At 40.7% G+C, this 14,884-nt stretch overlaps 1 protein-coding gene across 1 annotated transcript; it reads right to left on the bottom strand.

Moving 5' to 3' along the window:
* Nucleotides 1-410: 410 nt before the first annotated feature.
* On the bottom strand, nt 411-14,876 carry LOC110980679 (F-box only protein 21-like). The gene is made up of 12 exons (XM_022237574.2): nt 14,672-14,876; nt 12,103-12,351; nt 11,308-11,432; nt 10,150-10,290; nt 8,855-8,985; nt 8,491-8,624; nt 7,968-8,168; nt 6,134-6,239; nt 4,397-4,510; nt 3,468-3,550; nt 3,137-3,294; nt 411-1,777 (listed from the first exon to the last, which is right to left on the bottom strand). Exons 1-12 carry the CDS (start codon nt 14,869-14,871, stop codon nt 1,608-1,610), a joined length of 1,812 nt encoding a protein of 603 aa, XP_022093266.2. The 5' UTR covers nt 14,872-14,876; the 3' UTR covers nt 411-1,607.
* Between the last annotated feature and the right edge of the window lie 8 nt (nt 14,877-14,884).

Raw genomic sequence — 14,884 nt, 5'->3', positions numbered from 1 at the left:
TCTGTTTGCAGGTACATGTGCAGTTTAAGAATGGTGCATAGTGTTCTCTGTTCTTCATTTGGTTGGAAACTGGTGCCCCAAAAAGTACTAGTCAAAACTTATAAAATGATGTATTATGTTACTTTTACAACCAGTTTTCCTCAAAGATACCATGCAGAGTAACTTCTAAGTGTCCCAAACAGTATGAAACCACCTAGGACAGCTGAATGCATTGGAGCCAACACTGTACATTCAGCTACAAACTGCCATGAACTTTGTGGTAGTTATAATTTTATCACCTTTTAAAACAATTACTGCTAGTGTTGGATGATGAACCAGTAAAAGCCCTTCAGTTTGACAATGTTAGTCATTCCTCTTCTAAAATCCAGAGAATCGGAAAATTTTAGGGGAACCAAAATAGTCCCTCCCTCGCCAGTTCCATCTTGTAGGGATTTTATTACAATTTGTCTATATGTTACTTGATTACTTATTTCCTGCAGTCCATCTTTTCAATAAAATAATACTGGTTTTACATGATTATCACAATAGTTCTCTTTGAAGTTGAGATAAATATATTACAGCAGGAATATTTTCTAAAATATATACGTACATATATCTCCCTTTTGAAAATCAGGCTTTTATTTACAAAGTCTCTTCACTAAGGCAACCACCTGTTCGCTTCTTTAACTTACAGAAATTTGTTGCTTACCAAATGCTCATTAGATTTTTCTGTTGTGCTACATTAATAAAAGACTAAATATTCAAAGTTATATTATGACCCAGAAAAAATATTAACATTCCCAATGCATGCAATACAATAAAAAATGTCACAGATATTTACAGCTATTTTGTGGACTTGTAAGATTACAATACCTTGTTATTTCTTGCATTATTCTGAAATTTTTCAAAAAGACTAAACATGGATCTTTTCTTTTTGACAGATTTTGTGATTATCACTGGAGACACATGAAACTTTCTAAATGTGTATAAGTCAATCTTGGCATCAGAAATGCAGTGATTTTAAAAAAAGGTTTTGGTTTTTAGAAATGAAGTATTTATGTAGTCATATCGACGAATTACCTTGGTGCATGAGCAAAAGTTGAAAGAAAAAGGAATATTGTGGCCAACAAAATCACCGTTCAAAGGTACCAATGGATGAAATGAATTGGTTTAAGGCAGATATCCTGTCACTCGGAAGACAAACTTCGGTAAAAACAAGCACCTTGGTTACAACTTCCATTTGTTTCCTTTCATAAGTGAGAAACAATGTTTACAGTGAAAATTCCAGGAACACAAAAGAGGAGGCACATTAAGATATGTACTCTCTATCCCCTTCAGGAGAGAATATCCTGTCACATCTCAGAGAAACTAGGAGATGGTAGTTCAACAAAATTGGCAACAGTGCAACCGGTATTCATGTGAATGGGCTATCAATGCATTAAATCAATTGTGCAATCTTTATGCTAGACAAGCTTACAAGACCTTGTGCAGTGGGTTATCTCAAGCAAGATTAGTGATCATTAAAAAAGCTCCGTTTCTTGTTCACGGAGGAGCCTACACTTCTTGTTTGCATATAAAGGTGTTCAGAATTCAGCTGTCTGGGACTTGTTCAACAGAGCACAATACAATTACTCTGCATAGATCTCTGTAGTTTTCTGTGTTGTAACAGCCATGTCGTTCGGATACTGACATGCCAACTCATCATTCGGAAGATAACATTTCCCGGTGAAATTTTGAAAGTATTTGCCTACCTCGGGATGCGATATGGTGACAGGGACATCGATGAAATCTAGATTTTCTGCAAATGGGGACAAATTACGAAGAATGCCCTTGTCAGTCTTTGACTGCATACACTGCATAGCACCTCTAGCTATATCAATGCTCTGAGGAAACTTCTGCCTGATATCAATTGAGCCTACATGGAGGAACAGCAATTACAGCAAAATGTCTTGCTTGTGGACACAAGCATTATGATCCACTGAAACTCAATTCAATATCTCAATCTCTCTCTATTCTAAATGCTCCAAACACAACACACGGCTCCAAAATTTAAATAAATTGAAGTTGACACCAAACCAACACAACACAAATCTCCATCTGACATTCTAACAATGGCAAGAATTGCTCACAAGATAAAAAAATATACAGTTAACTTCTATCTCAACAGCATGTTTAACACAAGCTGATACACACTTGACCTGTAACCCTGTAATTAGCATAGCTATGCCACATTTGGGGTCAAGGGTCAAAAATGTGGTTGGGTGAGTGTGGGGACACTCTCTGGCTGAACTGAGGTGATACAACACACACATGCTATCTTTAGCATTAGATGTGAATTCGGCTCTCAACACTTGGTGACTTACTGCTTGAATTTGAGAGATATTGGCTCTTCCTAATGATGATATACATGTACTTCACCTAAATTTTTGTAGGAAAATACACATTGCCTGCAGCTAGATAGAAAGACTTCAGTTCAGCTTTGCAGAGTTGTGCATTTGGAGCAGTTTACGATAAACTTTCCTGGGTTTTAGTAGTATTGTGGGAAGTTTAGTGAATACATTGTTCATCTTTGCAGTGCATGTACCAGTGTGCTGGATTACTGCACTTTGCCTACTGCATCGGGGGTACATGTTGTAACTACAGTTTTCATATGTTAAAATGTAAACAGAGTGTTATTCTTAATAGGCAGTGTTATGTATGTTCAGAGATGGATGGGGGGTGAAGGGGTTATCCCCCCGACTAAATGGAACTACCAGTGAAATAATAACAAATGAGTAGGCCTACAAAATAAAAAAAAATCCTGGACAAGTATTGCCCTATCCATCTATAGTTAAACAATTACACTGATTTCCGGCGGATCCTCTTAGCAGGGCATCCCTTCAATACGCCTATCAATCCCCCCCCCTCCCATTTTCTGAAAGCTAGATCCGTTCCTGATATTCAAGCAGGTCTTGGGGTAATTTCTTTCAGATGACATTAACAAGGAGTTAACATCCATCAGTGTAATCAGCAAACATACGGTCTCTACCATGGGTTTATTCTGTTTAGTGCATAAATGAGCACAGAGTGAGTGAAGAAGCAGCTCAGGAGACAAGCAGGAAATGTGACCACTGCTGACAGGATCTGCTGGGATATATCTACATGTACGTGTACATACCCTGAGCAGCATATCGGTTGGAGCAGTCCTCCACCAGTACGTTATAGAAAGGTTGCTTCTCTTGCTTGGGCAGGTGATGCACGCCCATGTGACGTTGCCAGTCCCTGGATAGCTTGCAGACTGGGTCCCAGCCATAGATCACGCAGGAATAGTTATACCTATGGGGGTCATGAAGTGAAACGCACTTCACACAGACTAGAATTGAGGCCTTTGCTCAGGGGAAGGGCTATTTTGGTTGTTTGGGTAGTGATTGGGTTCCGTTATTCTTTTTAAAACACTGGGCAACGTTTAGAACAAAGACCTTTGTGTTTGTAAAGTGCACACACATCACCTTCTGTGCTTCATCACCATGCCAACTGCATAAATGACTTCTTTATTGTCTTCCCGTTGCTTTGCTGATGGCATTGTTGGCTCCTGACAAAAACGGAAAATTTAAGATTGTAGTTTGAGTTTACTAAGCTGGGAAGTAAGGCAATGGGTCATGAACTGGCTTCAGAGGCAGATTATCCACGAGGTACAGTAGGCACTATGCCTTAGGCCAACTAAATATGATGGGGTGCATATGAAAGTTTGGCTGCCTATGAAAAACTGGAGAGGCTATGAAAATACCACAAAGTGAACAAATGTTGATTACTTTTGCCACATCTTTCTTTAAATGTTTACATTTCTGGAAAGCCTCAAACTGGCTGCAGCACATAGCTTAGCATAACTTGACCATTAACATGACATGTAAGACTCTAGCGCAATCTAGCACAATGAAATTGGTGTCAGTGCGTAGGGGAATAGGGCCTGTAAAACTCTGGTGCTAGGTCTTACAGAATAATGGTGCTAGGGCCTACAGAAGACTGGTTTTAAGGCCAATGGAGCACTGGTGCTAGATCTAATGGAACATGGGTGTTAGGTCCTTCGGAACACTGGTGCTGGGTCCTTAAGAACATTGCTGCTAGGGCCTTTGGAACACTGGTACACGTACTAGAGCCTATGAAGAGCATTGGTCCAAGGGCTTAAAGACCACAGGTACTAGGGACTGTGGAAAATTGGCACCTAGGCATCTGGAACTCTGTTGCCTAAGACTCATAAAACAGTTAATCCAGCCCTGGTTGCCTTCATACTCTCTGCAGAGCCATCTAACCAATCAATGTCATTTTCTTTTAAGACTGACTTACCGTGCTGACTGGCGGCAATGCGGATTCATATCTAAAATTTGAATACCAAAATTTATCAGACTAGTGAAGGGGGGGTTAAAAAAAAAAAACTCACCGCATCATCTTTGCCGTACTTCTCCATGGTTCTTTGTATCATCTCAGTGAATACGGTCACATTCCTTTGCTCCTGGTTATTCTGGGGGCGAATTTCTTGCAACATTGCCAACGACTGTCGACAGTAAGGAACAGGGGAAAAAAACTACGAAATACCAGATCAGAAAGGCCGTTAACTCTGCCACTGAAGGATATTTGGTCAACGACACTGTTTGTCATTTCGTCACTGTTGCCATAAAGTGACAAATTTTGCCATGGGGCACTGTATTTAGTTAACATTTGAGGTAATTGCGATTTGAGTGGATCACTTTCTCAAACTGAGAATTTGCAGAGAAGAACTTCAAGAGTTGACAAATCAAATACACTGCATTAAAGCATAATCCGAAAATGCCATAAAATGCTAGACACTACCCTGTTCAGTCCTTAACTTGAATGTAATTTAGTATTATTCTAATAGTCACCTCAAACTTATCTCTTCCAAAAAATGAGGAAAACACAATCAGCAGCACACGTCTTGTTGCTATTGTGGGTGCCAACTTGTTACACTTTTACATAATTGTCTTTCAGCCTCTGAAGAAGAACTTGCAAAGTTCGAAACGTCAGGACGAACTATTTTTGATGATTTTTTCAATATAATTAGAGAGTTAAATTTGTGTCTTCATGGTAAGCACCGTCAATATATCAATATTAGTTTGATATTGATATCGATTTGGTTATATTGATACATTGAAAATATTGGATTTTGGAGAAACACTGAAAACATCAAAACTTTAAAAACATCAATATTGAAAAATATATCGAAAATTTCGCTACTGAGGGACAAACTTTATTAAAAGATACGAAAGTGCATCATCACATTACCATAATTTTTGATAAGCCACGGCTTCTTACGTTGGTTCTCACGCGGAGTGAAAATGTCCCTGTAGCTTATACTCCAGGCGGCTTATACGGCGACATTTGAAGAATAAATTCAGTCACCTATCTCAGTCTCACACTCAATAATTCGCGTACACTTTGCCTCGAAAACATCACAAAATTTATCCTCCAAAACAGAGAATTATTTGCCAACCAAACGTACGTACGTGTAGACTAGCACCACGTGCTGCTGATATCACTATGCACGGCAGTGTGTATCCCATCCTATGTAGGCAACGTGAGCAATACGGATGCTAGAACATGTCTGCAACGTGAATTGGGTCACACCCGCTACAGTGTAGGGGTGTACCCTTAGAACAATTTACCAGCAATTCACACCTGTTATAATACCTTGAAAATTAAAATGAATAGAATTTGATATATCCATAATATCGATAAAAAAAAAACATATTGGTATCGGCAAAAATAGGATATCGACGGTGCCTACTTCATGGAAACAAACTCAGGTGGGCTGAATTTTGCCCTTCTATTGCAAATGTAATCTCTAAAACCACAAACTTGCCCCTTTGTGGAAATGAAATATGAAGTTCAAACAACTTGAGCAAAACAAACTTCATCTGATTTGCCTGATTTCAATAGATTTGCTCAAAATGATTTCCTAACAGTGTCGGCATTAATTGTGGTAAAAATTGGGTAAAAATACAAATTGAAAACATTAATGACTCTGGTCCAACTTTATTTCTTTGTAAAAGTCAGTGGCAATGTTGAGAGGAATTTCAAATTATTTTTGTCAGCTCAGGAACTTTCTTCGGGGGGATTACAGTAAAAGTAAACAGAATCGCTGATAATGTGGAATGATTACCTCAGCATAATTGATGTTACGCCCAACGTAGTACTTGATGCAATCCATCACCGTCTCGCAATCCTCCGGGTTCAAAAGGGCTTGTAGTTCTATTCCATCAAAATTGCTGGGACAAAAAAAAGACAGACAAATATGTCAAAACTTGGGCTTTAAATAATCCAAACAGCACTGCAAGTACAATGTCACAGTAAGAACATGACAGAGTCCACACAAATTGTTTTGTATAGTAAGTTTCAGGTGCACGTGTTTCTGGCTCTGGCCTATTCAACCTTGTGTGGTAGTTCACCTCAAGAATTTTCTGCATGAGAAAAAACTTCCAACATGAGGGAGTCGGGTTGGCGTAGTGGTTCTTTCCTCACCTTTTACCTCTGCAGCCCGGGTCCAATTCCCTAAATTTGTGGGTTTCACCCAGAATATTCCTCTGGGGTTTTCCTCCCTTCTCTAAAACTGTAACTGCTTCTCACTGTCTCCTCTCTACAGGTTTCTTCAGGCTTACGAGCTACAGTGCCTAGGACACTTTTGAGGAATCCCTGGTTTCATTACCAGAAAGACTAAATGACAATAATAATAACATAGAATGCAATGCAGCTGAAATGTTGTGCATTTTCGTCAATGCACGTTCCACTCCTTTCACATTTCACCTTTCGGGTAGTTCTCGACGGAAGACGAAATACAGGATTTTAAACAAAGTTTACGGACAGCACTGCGTTGTTGAGGCACCAATAACAGAGAACTATGCCGAGGATAACCATGCATGGGAATAATATGTAAGAATATCACTTGTTTCACTGGAAACAAAACTTGCACTTGGGACTCTAAATAATAAAGTAACTATGTACAGATTTAAATGAGGTTTTAAGATCGGCAAAGCACATATTTATTTCCATTCACACCTTTTTGAGCCAGAAACTCAAAGTTAAAAAGTTATGAAGTTATGATGATTTTGTTCAACAATTATACTTCTTTTTTTAAACACCACTCTGAGTGTATTATGGTATGCACCTCTTGCCAGTAATTGTAAAAAAATCTCCTTATATGAAGAGTGGTTCATCCGTGGCATGTACTCAGGTGGCACAGAAGGAGATAAGCCAGTGGCAAGGGACATTGTATGTAACTGTCCATTCTCCTAAGCCGGTCTTAAATGAACGTCTAAGACCGACCCAAAAAAATTCATTCACATTCATACATACCTTGCAGGGCAGAATGACACAAGTTAAATAATGATGAATTTCCAATGATTTCGCTTAATAATTGTACCGTTTTTAAACACCCCTTAATGTTATGTTATGGTATTTTCCTCCTGCAGGCCAGTGTTTTATCAACCATGTCAACCATGTAAGACCAGCCATGTGACAAGCTCCCAACCAAGAGGAACGGCTAAATAAAGTGCAAATAAAAACGGAAAAGCTTGACTGTTAATTGAGATTAGTCTGGATCGCCATGCAGAAATTGTAGAGGTGACTTCAATGGCTAACAACAGAGGGCTTGTTGAAGATTTACTTCTTTATCCAATTGCCTTGTCTATTAAAAAGTTTTTTGGCATGGGTTGGACCAAGTGAAATATAATCCAGTTCTATTTGGCATTTTTTTCACCATTTTTCTTCATGGAAGAGTTGGGTTTGTCTTGAAGAAACAAGGTCTAGACTGTATGAGAGAGTGTTCTGCAGAATATACAATTTGGCATAGGACAACTGCACTGTAGTCAACAAGCTATTTTATCTCGTTGCACATGTTGACAATGTACGTACCATAGCGTCGGTGTCAGGCATTGAAAAACATTAACTCAAGCCCACAAATTACGCATAGACAGTCCCCTTTAACCAACATTATTTACCTGCCAAAGTCTTGCCTAAGGTGCATCACATTAGCTGCCATCCGTTGGAACACAGCCCTGGGTTGGCAGGCCTGCAGGTAATCTGGTCGGTACCCATGCATGCCGATGTGCAAACTGCTCATCAGGACTTCAGCAGAGGTCATCATGCGACCTTTCTTGAAGGCGTCGATGAAAAGGTTGGTATCCGACTCTTTGAAACCACTGAAGAAAAATACACAAGATTTCCAAAATATCACAGCTGGTTACTAACGCTATCACAAATACACTGCCAAAATTGTATGCCTGGGAAGAAAAACTCAACGGCCAATTTGTCATACTAAGGCAAGTTTTTGTGTTCTCAATTTGCAAATCTTAAACCCATCAAACATAATGACGTGAATACTCCATGAAATCCAATTCAAAAAAACATTTACCGAACAACTTACACCCAAAGTTCTCTTTGAGAAATTTTTTACATGGATTTAAAGACAGACTGTTTAAATTTAGTAAAAATTTTAATAACGGGCAACCAAGTGTTTCGTACTCTGAGGAGTAATTCCAGCAGAGCACAAAATGTCCGGGAAAGTTGACAGGTCGAAGCGTGATACCGAGTTTCCTGACCACGGCCTCATACAGAATGCACAGCGTGATGGGTATGGCCAGCTTCGTGGTCAGGACCTTCAAAACAAAACACATCAAGCACAACCATGAATCACACAGTATTTGTGAGGGCGAAATAACACCACCACTTGGAGGTACAAACAGACATAAATCTAAGGTCGTTAATGCAAGTCTACTGCTGATGTTACTCATAAGTGTTGCGATGCCAATTTTTTATTCTTAGCATAAAGTGACACTCTTATATCAACCAAAAGTACTGCTTTCATCATATCACACCGGGGCCTTACCAGTGACATGTAAGAGTTGCTTTCATTGTAGAAATCCTCACTGTTGCCTTGGAAATTCATCTCCTTGAACATGACCTCATTGACTGCATCAAAGACCTCATAGCACTGTTCTGGTGTCATCTCCACTGCCCCTGGAGCATTACACACACAAGAAAGTGACACAGACTTTAGCTCTTATCAGTTAATGTCCTAGTAATACAAATAGTGCCATATTTAGCCGGTGCCTGCTGGAAAGGTTGGTTCACAAGATCAAAAGATGGCAAGGTGTGCAAAAGGCATGGAGCATAAGTGAATTTCTTTAGAAGATATTAAGCACAAGAGGATTTTTTGACAATATTTCTTAACCCCTTCGCGCCGGGAAGCGGCTATAGCCGCCATCAAAATTGAGATCCTCAGCCCGCTTTTCAGCTATTATTCTCGGCCCATGTTCGAGCGAACATGGTGAAAGACCCTGACTCTTGTGTACATGGTAATTGGTCTTTGTGTGTAGCCCAGAAATGAAAAGACCGATTTTGCATCATAATCACCACCTTCACAATAGTCCCCACTTCTTTAAAAAGAGGCAACGGGAATGTGGAAGCTTGAGTAGAACCGCAGGCCACTGAACAATCAGCCTTTTCACAGTGTAATTCAAAGCGTGCACAGCACCCTGGGCCACAAACTGAGAATTTGCAGTTTGGCAGGTGGCCATCGTGGCCAAGTGAGGCTGGAATTCTTGGAGGCGGCTTTCGGAAAGAAATTCCCGCCGAGAAGGGGTTAATTATTCATTTAGAAAGTACTTTCAAAAATTAAAAAAAAACGAACACATTTTTAAAAAAGTAAATGTAAACTTGATTCATTTCCTGGAAAAGAATAGACCTTCCATTCTCGTGGAAACATCCCTCTCTGCTCACTGCATGCAACAACCAATTGGGGTATGCATAATTCACTTCAACTGGAGACAACAAAACAATATCTGCATGTTTTCCGGCTTTCGAACCCGCACTGAACCAACTCCAACCTTCAATTCTCATTTGGGTGGAACAATAACTTGCAAAACGCTCAACCACAAACATGTTTGTCGACAAGGCTGTGAAAACACACCCCTGGTATGGATACTTTTGTTTTGGACTAACTTGTTTCTATCCACTGGACTACCCATTAAATCGTTCCAAAATGCCTTCTACTTGCCAAAAGCAAATATGTGCAATGTATTTTTTGCCAACATCAATGAGAGGGTCCCAGAACCAATTTCTTCTCTTGACTGAGCACGGATCTTTCGGGCTACACTAACGGGATCTAGCTGGGACGGGTACCTCCAATGTTGCTATGGTAACTTGGGTGATCCATTTTCAGCTTCCTCCTGGCCCTCTCAGCAATTTGACTGACTTCCTGCCTGATGCTGTCCTTGGGAGACGGGCCGAAGAAATTGTGCCACCTCTCAAACAAAATGGCGCCTTGAGTCAACGGGGTAAACCATCAAAATATGTGTTTACAGTTTGAGTCATTTCACAGTGCTGCATGCCATTTCCAGAGCAAAAGAACTGTGCTCTGAGCATTGGGTGTTTTTCATCAACAGTCCAGGTTGAAACCCCAGCTTTCACTGATTACAGCAAGGAGTCAATCCTGCTTGATTGTAATCACACAATGTGCAATAACCACACCTAAACATTGCACTGTGTAATTGTACTGGGCTGTCGCCTTCTTACTTTTGACACTTTGCCTGAAAAAACCTGTAGCCTGCTTCTCAAGGACTAAAAGGGACCATGCAATACAATAATGCAGTTCAACCCTCAAAATTGCACCTTTGTTTCACTTACAGTACTTTGTAGCTAGTTTGGTGACACACCCCTCCCCACCATCAACTCAAGTGACCCCTCAAGACCATGACAAAACCGAAGTCTGAATTTGAGCCACAACCTACTCAAATGAACTGCAACAAAACACTTCCATGTCACTGTTCCCCCTGTTTAACTTACGACTGGTTTAGTGTTTAGTCTTGCGACTGATCTTGTGTGTTGTCAAGTGTCTGGTTTTTTGACTGGGCTTGTGACTGGTGACAGGTCATGACTGGTCCTGAATCTCGTCATGAGTCTAGTTTTCTGTCTGATCCTGTGTCGATTCTTGTGACTGCTTGTGTGAAGTGGTATGTTTGGTCTTTTGACTGGTTTTGTAACTATTTTTATGACTGGTCCTGTATCTGGTCTTGAGTCTAGTTTCCTGTCTGATCCTGTGTCGATTCTTGTGACTGCTTGTGTCAAGTGGTATGTTTGGTCTTTTGACTGGTCTTATGACTATTTTCATTGACTGGTCCTGTATCTGGTCTTGAGTCTAGTTTCCTGTCTGATCCTGTGTCGATTCTTGTGACTGCTCTTGTGACTGACTCTGTGTCTGATTCTGTGTCTGGTCATGTGATGGTCCCGACTACAACAATGCTCAGGGAACAGATCTGGACATCTTTGCGTCAGTCTCACCTTCCAGCAGACTTTGCTGTTCTATGGGCAGGGCCAAGAGTGCTTGCCATTCCTGCCTCAGCTTGGTACGGCAGAGGTAGCGCAGGGTTTTCTCAGCATAGTACCGTAGGGTCAAATCTTTGTACCTAATGATCCAAAGAAGCAAAGACTGACAATTTAATGGCCAGTTTTCTAAGATGGGGGGGGGACTTCCAATCATAGGGTTGGAGGTTCGAATCTAGCTGCTGGCAGTATGTTGTGGCCCTTGGCAAGCCACTTCACCCCCACTTGCCTCTCTCCACCCAGGAGTATAAAAGGGTACAAGCATTAGCAGGGGAAGCAACCTGTAATGGACTGGCATACCATCCAGGGGGAACAGAAGTATTCTCAGTCATTCCATGCCAAAGAAACCAGAGATAAACATTGGCTTGATGAGCCAAGTTGGATCGGACCAGACTTGCTTTCTAAGGTGCACTTTTTATAAAGCTTTATGCTCTTCTCCAGCATCCAACTATTTGATATCCTATTAGAACAAAGAGCGCAGAAAGGTGACATTTAAAAAAATACCCTTTTCTGCACACAACTGGGTGCCAATGCCGAATACAATCAGGGAAACCCTCAAGTATTCTTCCTTAAAAGACACCACAGTTGTAATTATGAAGAGGAAAGGTTGCTTTAATATGAAAACCCAAAATTCATTAGAGCACCTATGAAAATATGTAATTAAAACAAAAACTAAAAATAAGGTTAACAGAAACATAAAGGTGCAGTGAACAAACTGCACTGCACAGACCCAGTCTTACCAACAAAACTTACTTATCTTCATCATTAACAAGGGTCATCAGCACTTCGTCCATCAGGGCCTGGCACAGGTCACTCCTGTAGTACAGCTCCTTCAGTGGCCGGAAGTGGGAGTAGGTCACCTCGTCCCGGAGGAAACACTTGGCCGACAGGCCAGCCACCAGGCTCTTGACTGTCTCTGGAAGTTTGTGGAGCTGCCTGCAGTGGTCTAGCCAAGCAGAGGTAGGCTTCATGCTGTCGGCGACTTGCTGAAGACATGGAAACCTGTAAAGGAACACAGTTAGTGTTACACCTCCTGACCGTTCAACATCTCGCAACATTACACATGATCTGTGCAATATCACGCACATAATTTTCTTCATAAACAGCCAAAATTGAACCGATGCCATATAATTGCTCAGTTTTCCCCTTCAGAGTGAGTGAGTGCAAGGCATATTTGATTGTTGGGTCAGGTACATGGATGGCAAACGGAAGTGGAACTTTGTTTTCCCAGGCCTATCCAGAATATTAACCTCTCTTGTATTTAATTGAATCCCAAGGTAAATTGCATGATACATGTATGTCACTTTTCTTTTAGTAAAAGGAAAGTGACTTGTGAAATTTCTCTTGGGTTTTACTTCAATGATCCAGTGCTCCTGAATGTGGTCAATGGAGATCTTTCATTAACTGTTAAAAAAATATCAAATGTTACATATGGTCTTTAAATATCAGCTGTAAAGCATCTCATTGGTCAACTGGTCAGTGTTAGTACCTTCAAGCAACAGGTCATGATTTTGATAGGTGGTGGAGATCATTTTTTTTCCTATCTTGTCTTTTCTGAAACAAAAAATTTCCTTGTTACCTTCGATTAGGTCCCTTGTCTCAGTGAAACAAATTGAAATCTTTTGGGAAATTCATTTCCCAAGACCTACATGTATGAGGCTTGTTATCCACATGAGAGTCTGAGAGTTGTAAATGTTGACAAGCCCCATCCGTGGGTAAAGATTCATGACTTTGAAGAATTCATTCAAGGAAAATGCTGTCCAAAAACTTATTCCAACTGACTGGCACATGTACATTGTTGTATCACTGGTTAGAAGTACAGCCTCACAACTTGTGACGTATCTGCCCAAGCATGCTCAGGCTGAACCATCCACAAAAACGTCTTGATACAGTTACCAATATCTACAAAACTGGCTCTGGCTAGGCCTATATGTAGGCCTACATTTGTTCCAGTAACAGATCAAGTGTGTTTTGGTTGTGACACAGTACAGTATGTGGCACACAGACCGAGTACAAACCTAACACATGTGACTTGTCTGAAAAATTCTAATTGTTAAAAGTAAATGCTTCGGAATTTTCTGGGCTAAATATCACTTTTTAGGACATGTTATGACTTTCAGATGGGTCTTACAGCATTATAAGGGAAGATCAGTGTTGTCTGTACATGGAACTTTTTCTCCCACCACAGGCCTACAGTCATGACAGTACAGTTTGAAATTTAATCATGTTAATGGCAACAATTATTGCCATAATGCTGATACTGCATGACTGATTTTATACGATGGTAGAAAGGCACTGTGGGTAGAAAAAAGGGCAATGATTCCTTCCAATAATGCCTTTCTACCATTGTGCAAAATCACTCCTGCCTTATCGGCAAAAGGGCTTATCAACACAATTAGGCCTAGGCCTAGCCCCACATGTAGGGCTGTAGTGTAGTGGCTCTCTTTTACAATCTGTCTCTTATCTGTTGCCACCACAGCCCTACTTCAAGGCATGTCTTAAATACCTGAAATCCAAACTGCAGGACTGTCACAAACTTTGAATCTTCGAGAATGACGCAACAATTTTACTTACACCGGCGTATTCCTCAGAGTTTGGACTTTTACAGGAGCACTCTAAAGCTTTCCAAAACTGTATATTTTCTGATGTATTGCACCTTGAAAACAGCAGTGATTTCAAGGCACCCGACAGGCACTCTGGTATACATGTAGGTTGTACCATACGCAAGAATCGCTGCTTTCATTTTTAAAAATAGCGCCGCCCACGGTTAGCATAGAAATATCACAGGCCCTCTTTTCAAGGTGCCATACATCAGAAAATATGTGGTTTTGGAAAGCTTTAGGGTGCTCATATAACAGTCCAAACTATGAGGAATACACTGGTGTAAGTAAAAGTGTCGAGTCATTCTCATTTCGGAAGATACAGTGTATGAGGATTCAAAGTTTTTGACAATCCTGCAGTTTGGATTTCAGGCATTTAAGACATGCTTTGAAGTAGGGCTGCAGTGGCTCTCTTTTACAATCTGTTTCTTATCTGTCACCACCACAGCCCTAATGTGGGGTTAGCATGGTTAGGCCTAGGCCCCACCCCAATCACACCATGCCATGGTCCATGGGTTATCCCATGTTCCTTCATAATCACATGCACATGTGTGCACACGATGATTACGGTCTAAACAGATGACGTGTGAGATAACCGGTGAAAATGACAGCAGCCCCACAACTCTGTGACATGACGTAATACGCATATGCGAGCAATACTGCCATGACATGACTGCCAGTGCCAGTAAACAAAATGTTGGCACTGCACTTGCACTGCGTACCGATACAGCAGCTTAACTTTCCAAAGCTCGTTGTCGCTGATTATTCCGAGGTAACGCTTACAAGTTGTTCCAAAGTTAACCACATCTCTAAAATAAAGGCTGGGCTGGGTTAAAACTAAAGTGACTATTTCTGTCGGTAAGAAATCAAAGAAGTTAATGTCGGCTGATTCGGCACTCATATTCTCCGAGCAGTCTGCCATGATGAAAGTAATG

Source organism: Acanthaster planci, linkage group LG09, assembly GCF_054643075.1.
Source record: "Acanthaster planci isolate LZ-2023a linkage group LG09, COTS_SCS, whole genome shotgun sequence".
Taxonomy (NCBI): domain Eukaryota; kingdom Metazoa; phylum Echinodermata; class Asteroidea; order Valvatida; family Acanthasteridae; genus Acanthaster; species Acanthaster planci.
This window is presented reverse-complemented; position numbering and strand designations above follow the sequence as displayed.

What these genes read in the sequence shown, in the direction of transcription:
- LOC110980679 (XM_022237574.2), bottom strand. Translation starts at nt 14,871, where the DNA reads ATGGCAGACTGCTCGGAGAATATGAGTGCCGAATCAGCCGACATTAAC. An exon ending in CTTGTTAATGATGAAGATAA is followed by an intron (nt 11,433 to 12,102) that starts GTAAGTTTTGTT and finishes TTGGATCATTAG; the next exon opens with GTACAAAGATTTGACCCTAC. An exon ending in ATGGTGATGAAGCACAGAAG is followed by an intron (nt 3,295 to 3,467) that starts GTGATGTGTGTG and finishes TGACCCCCATAG; the next exon opens with GTATAACTATTCCTGCGTGA.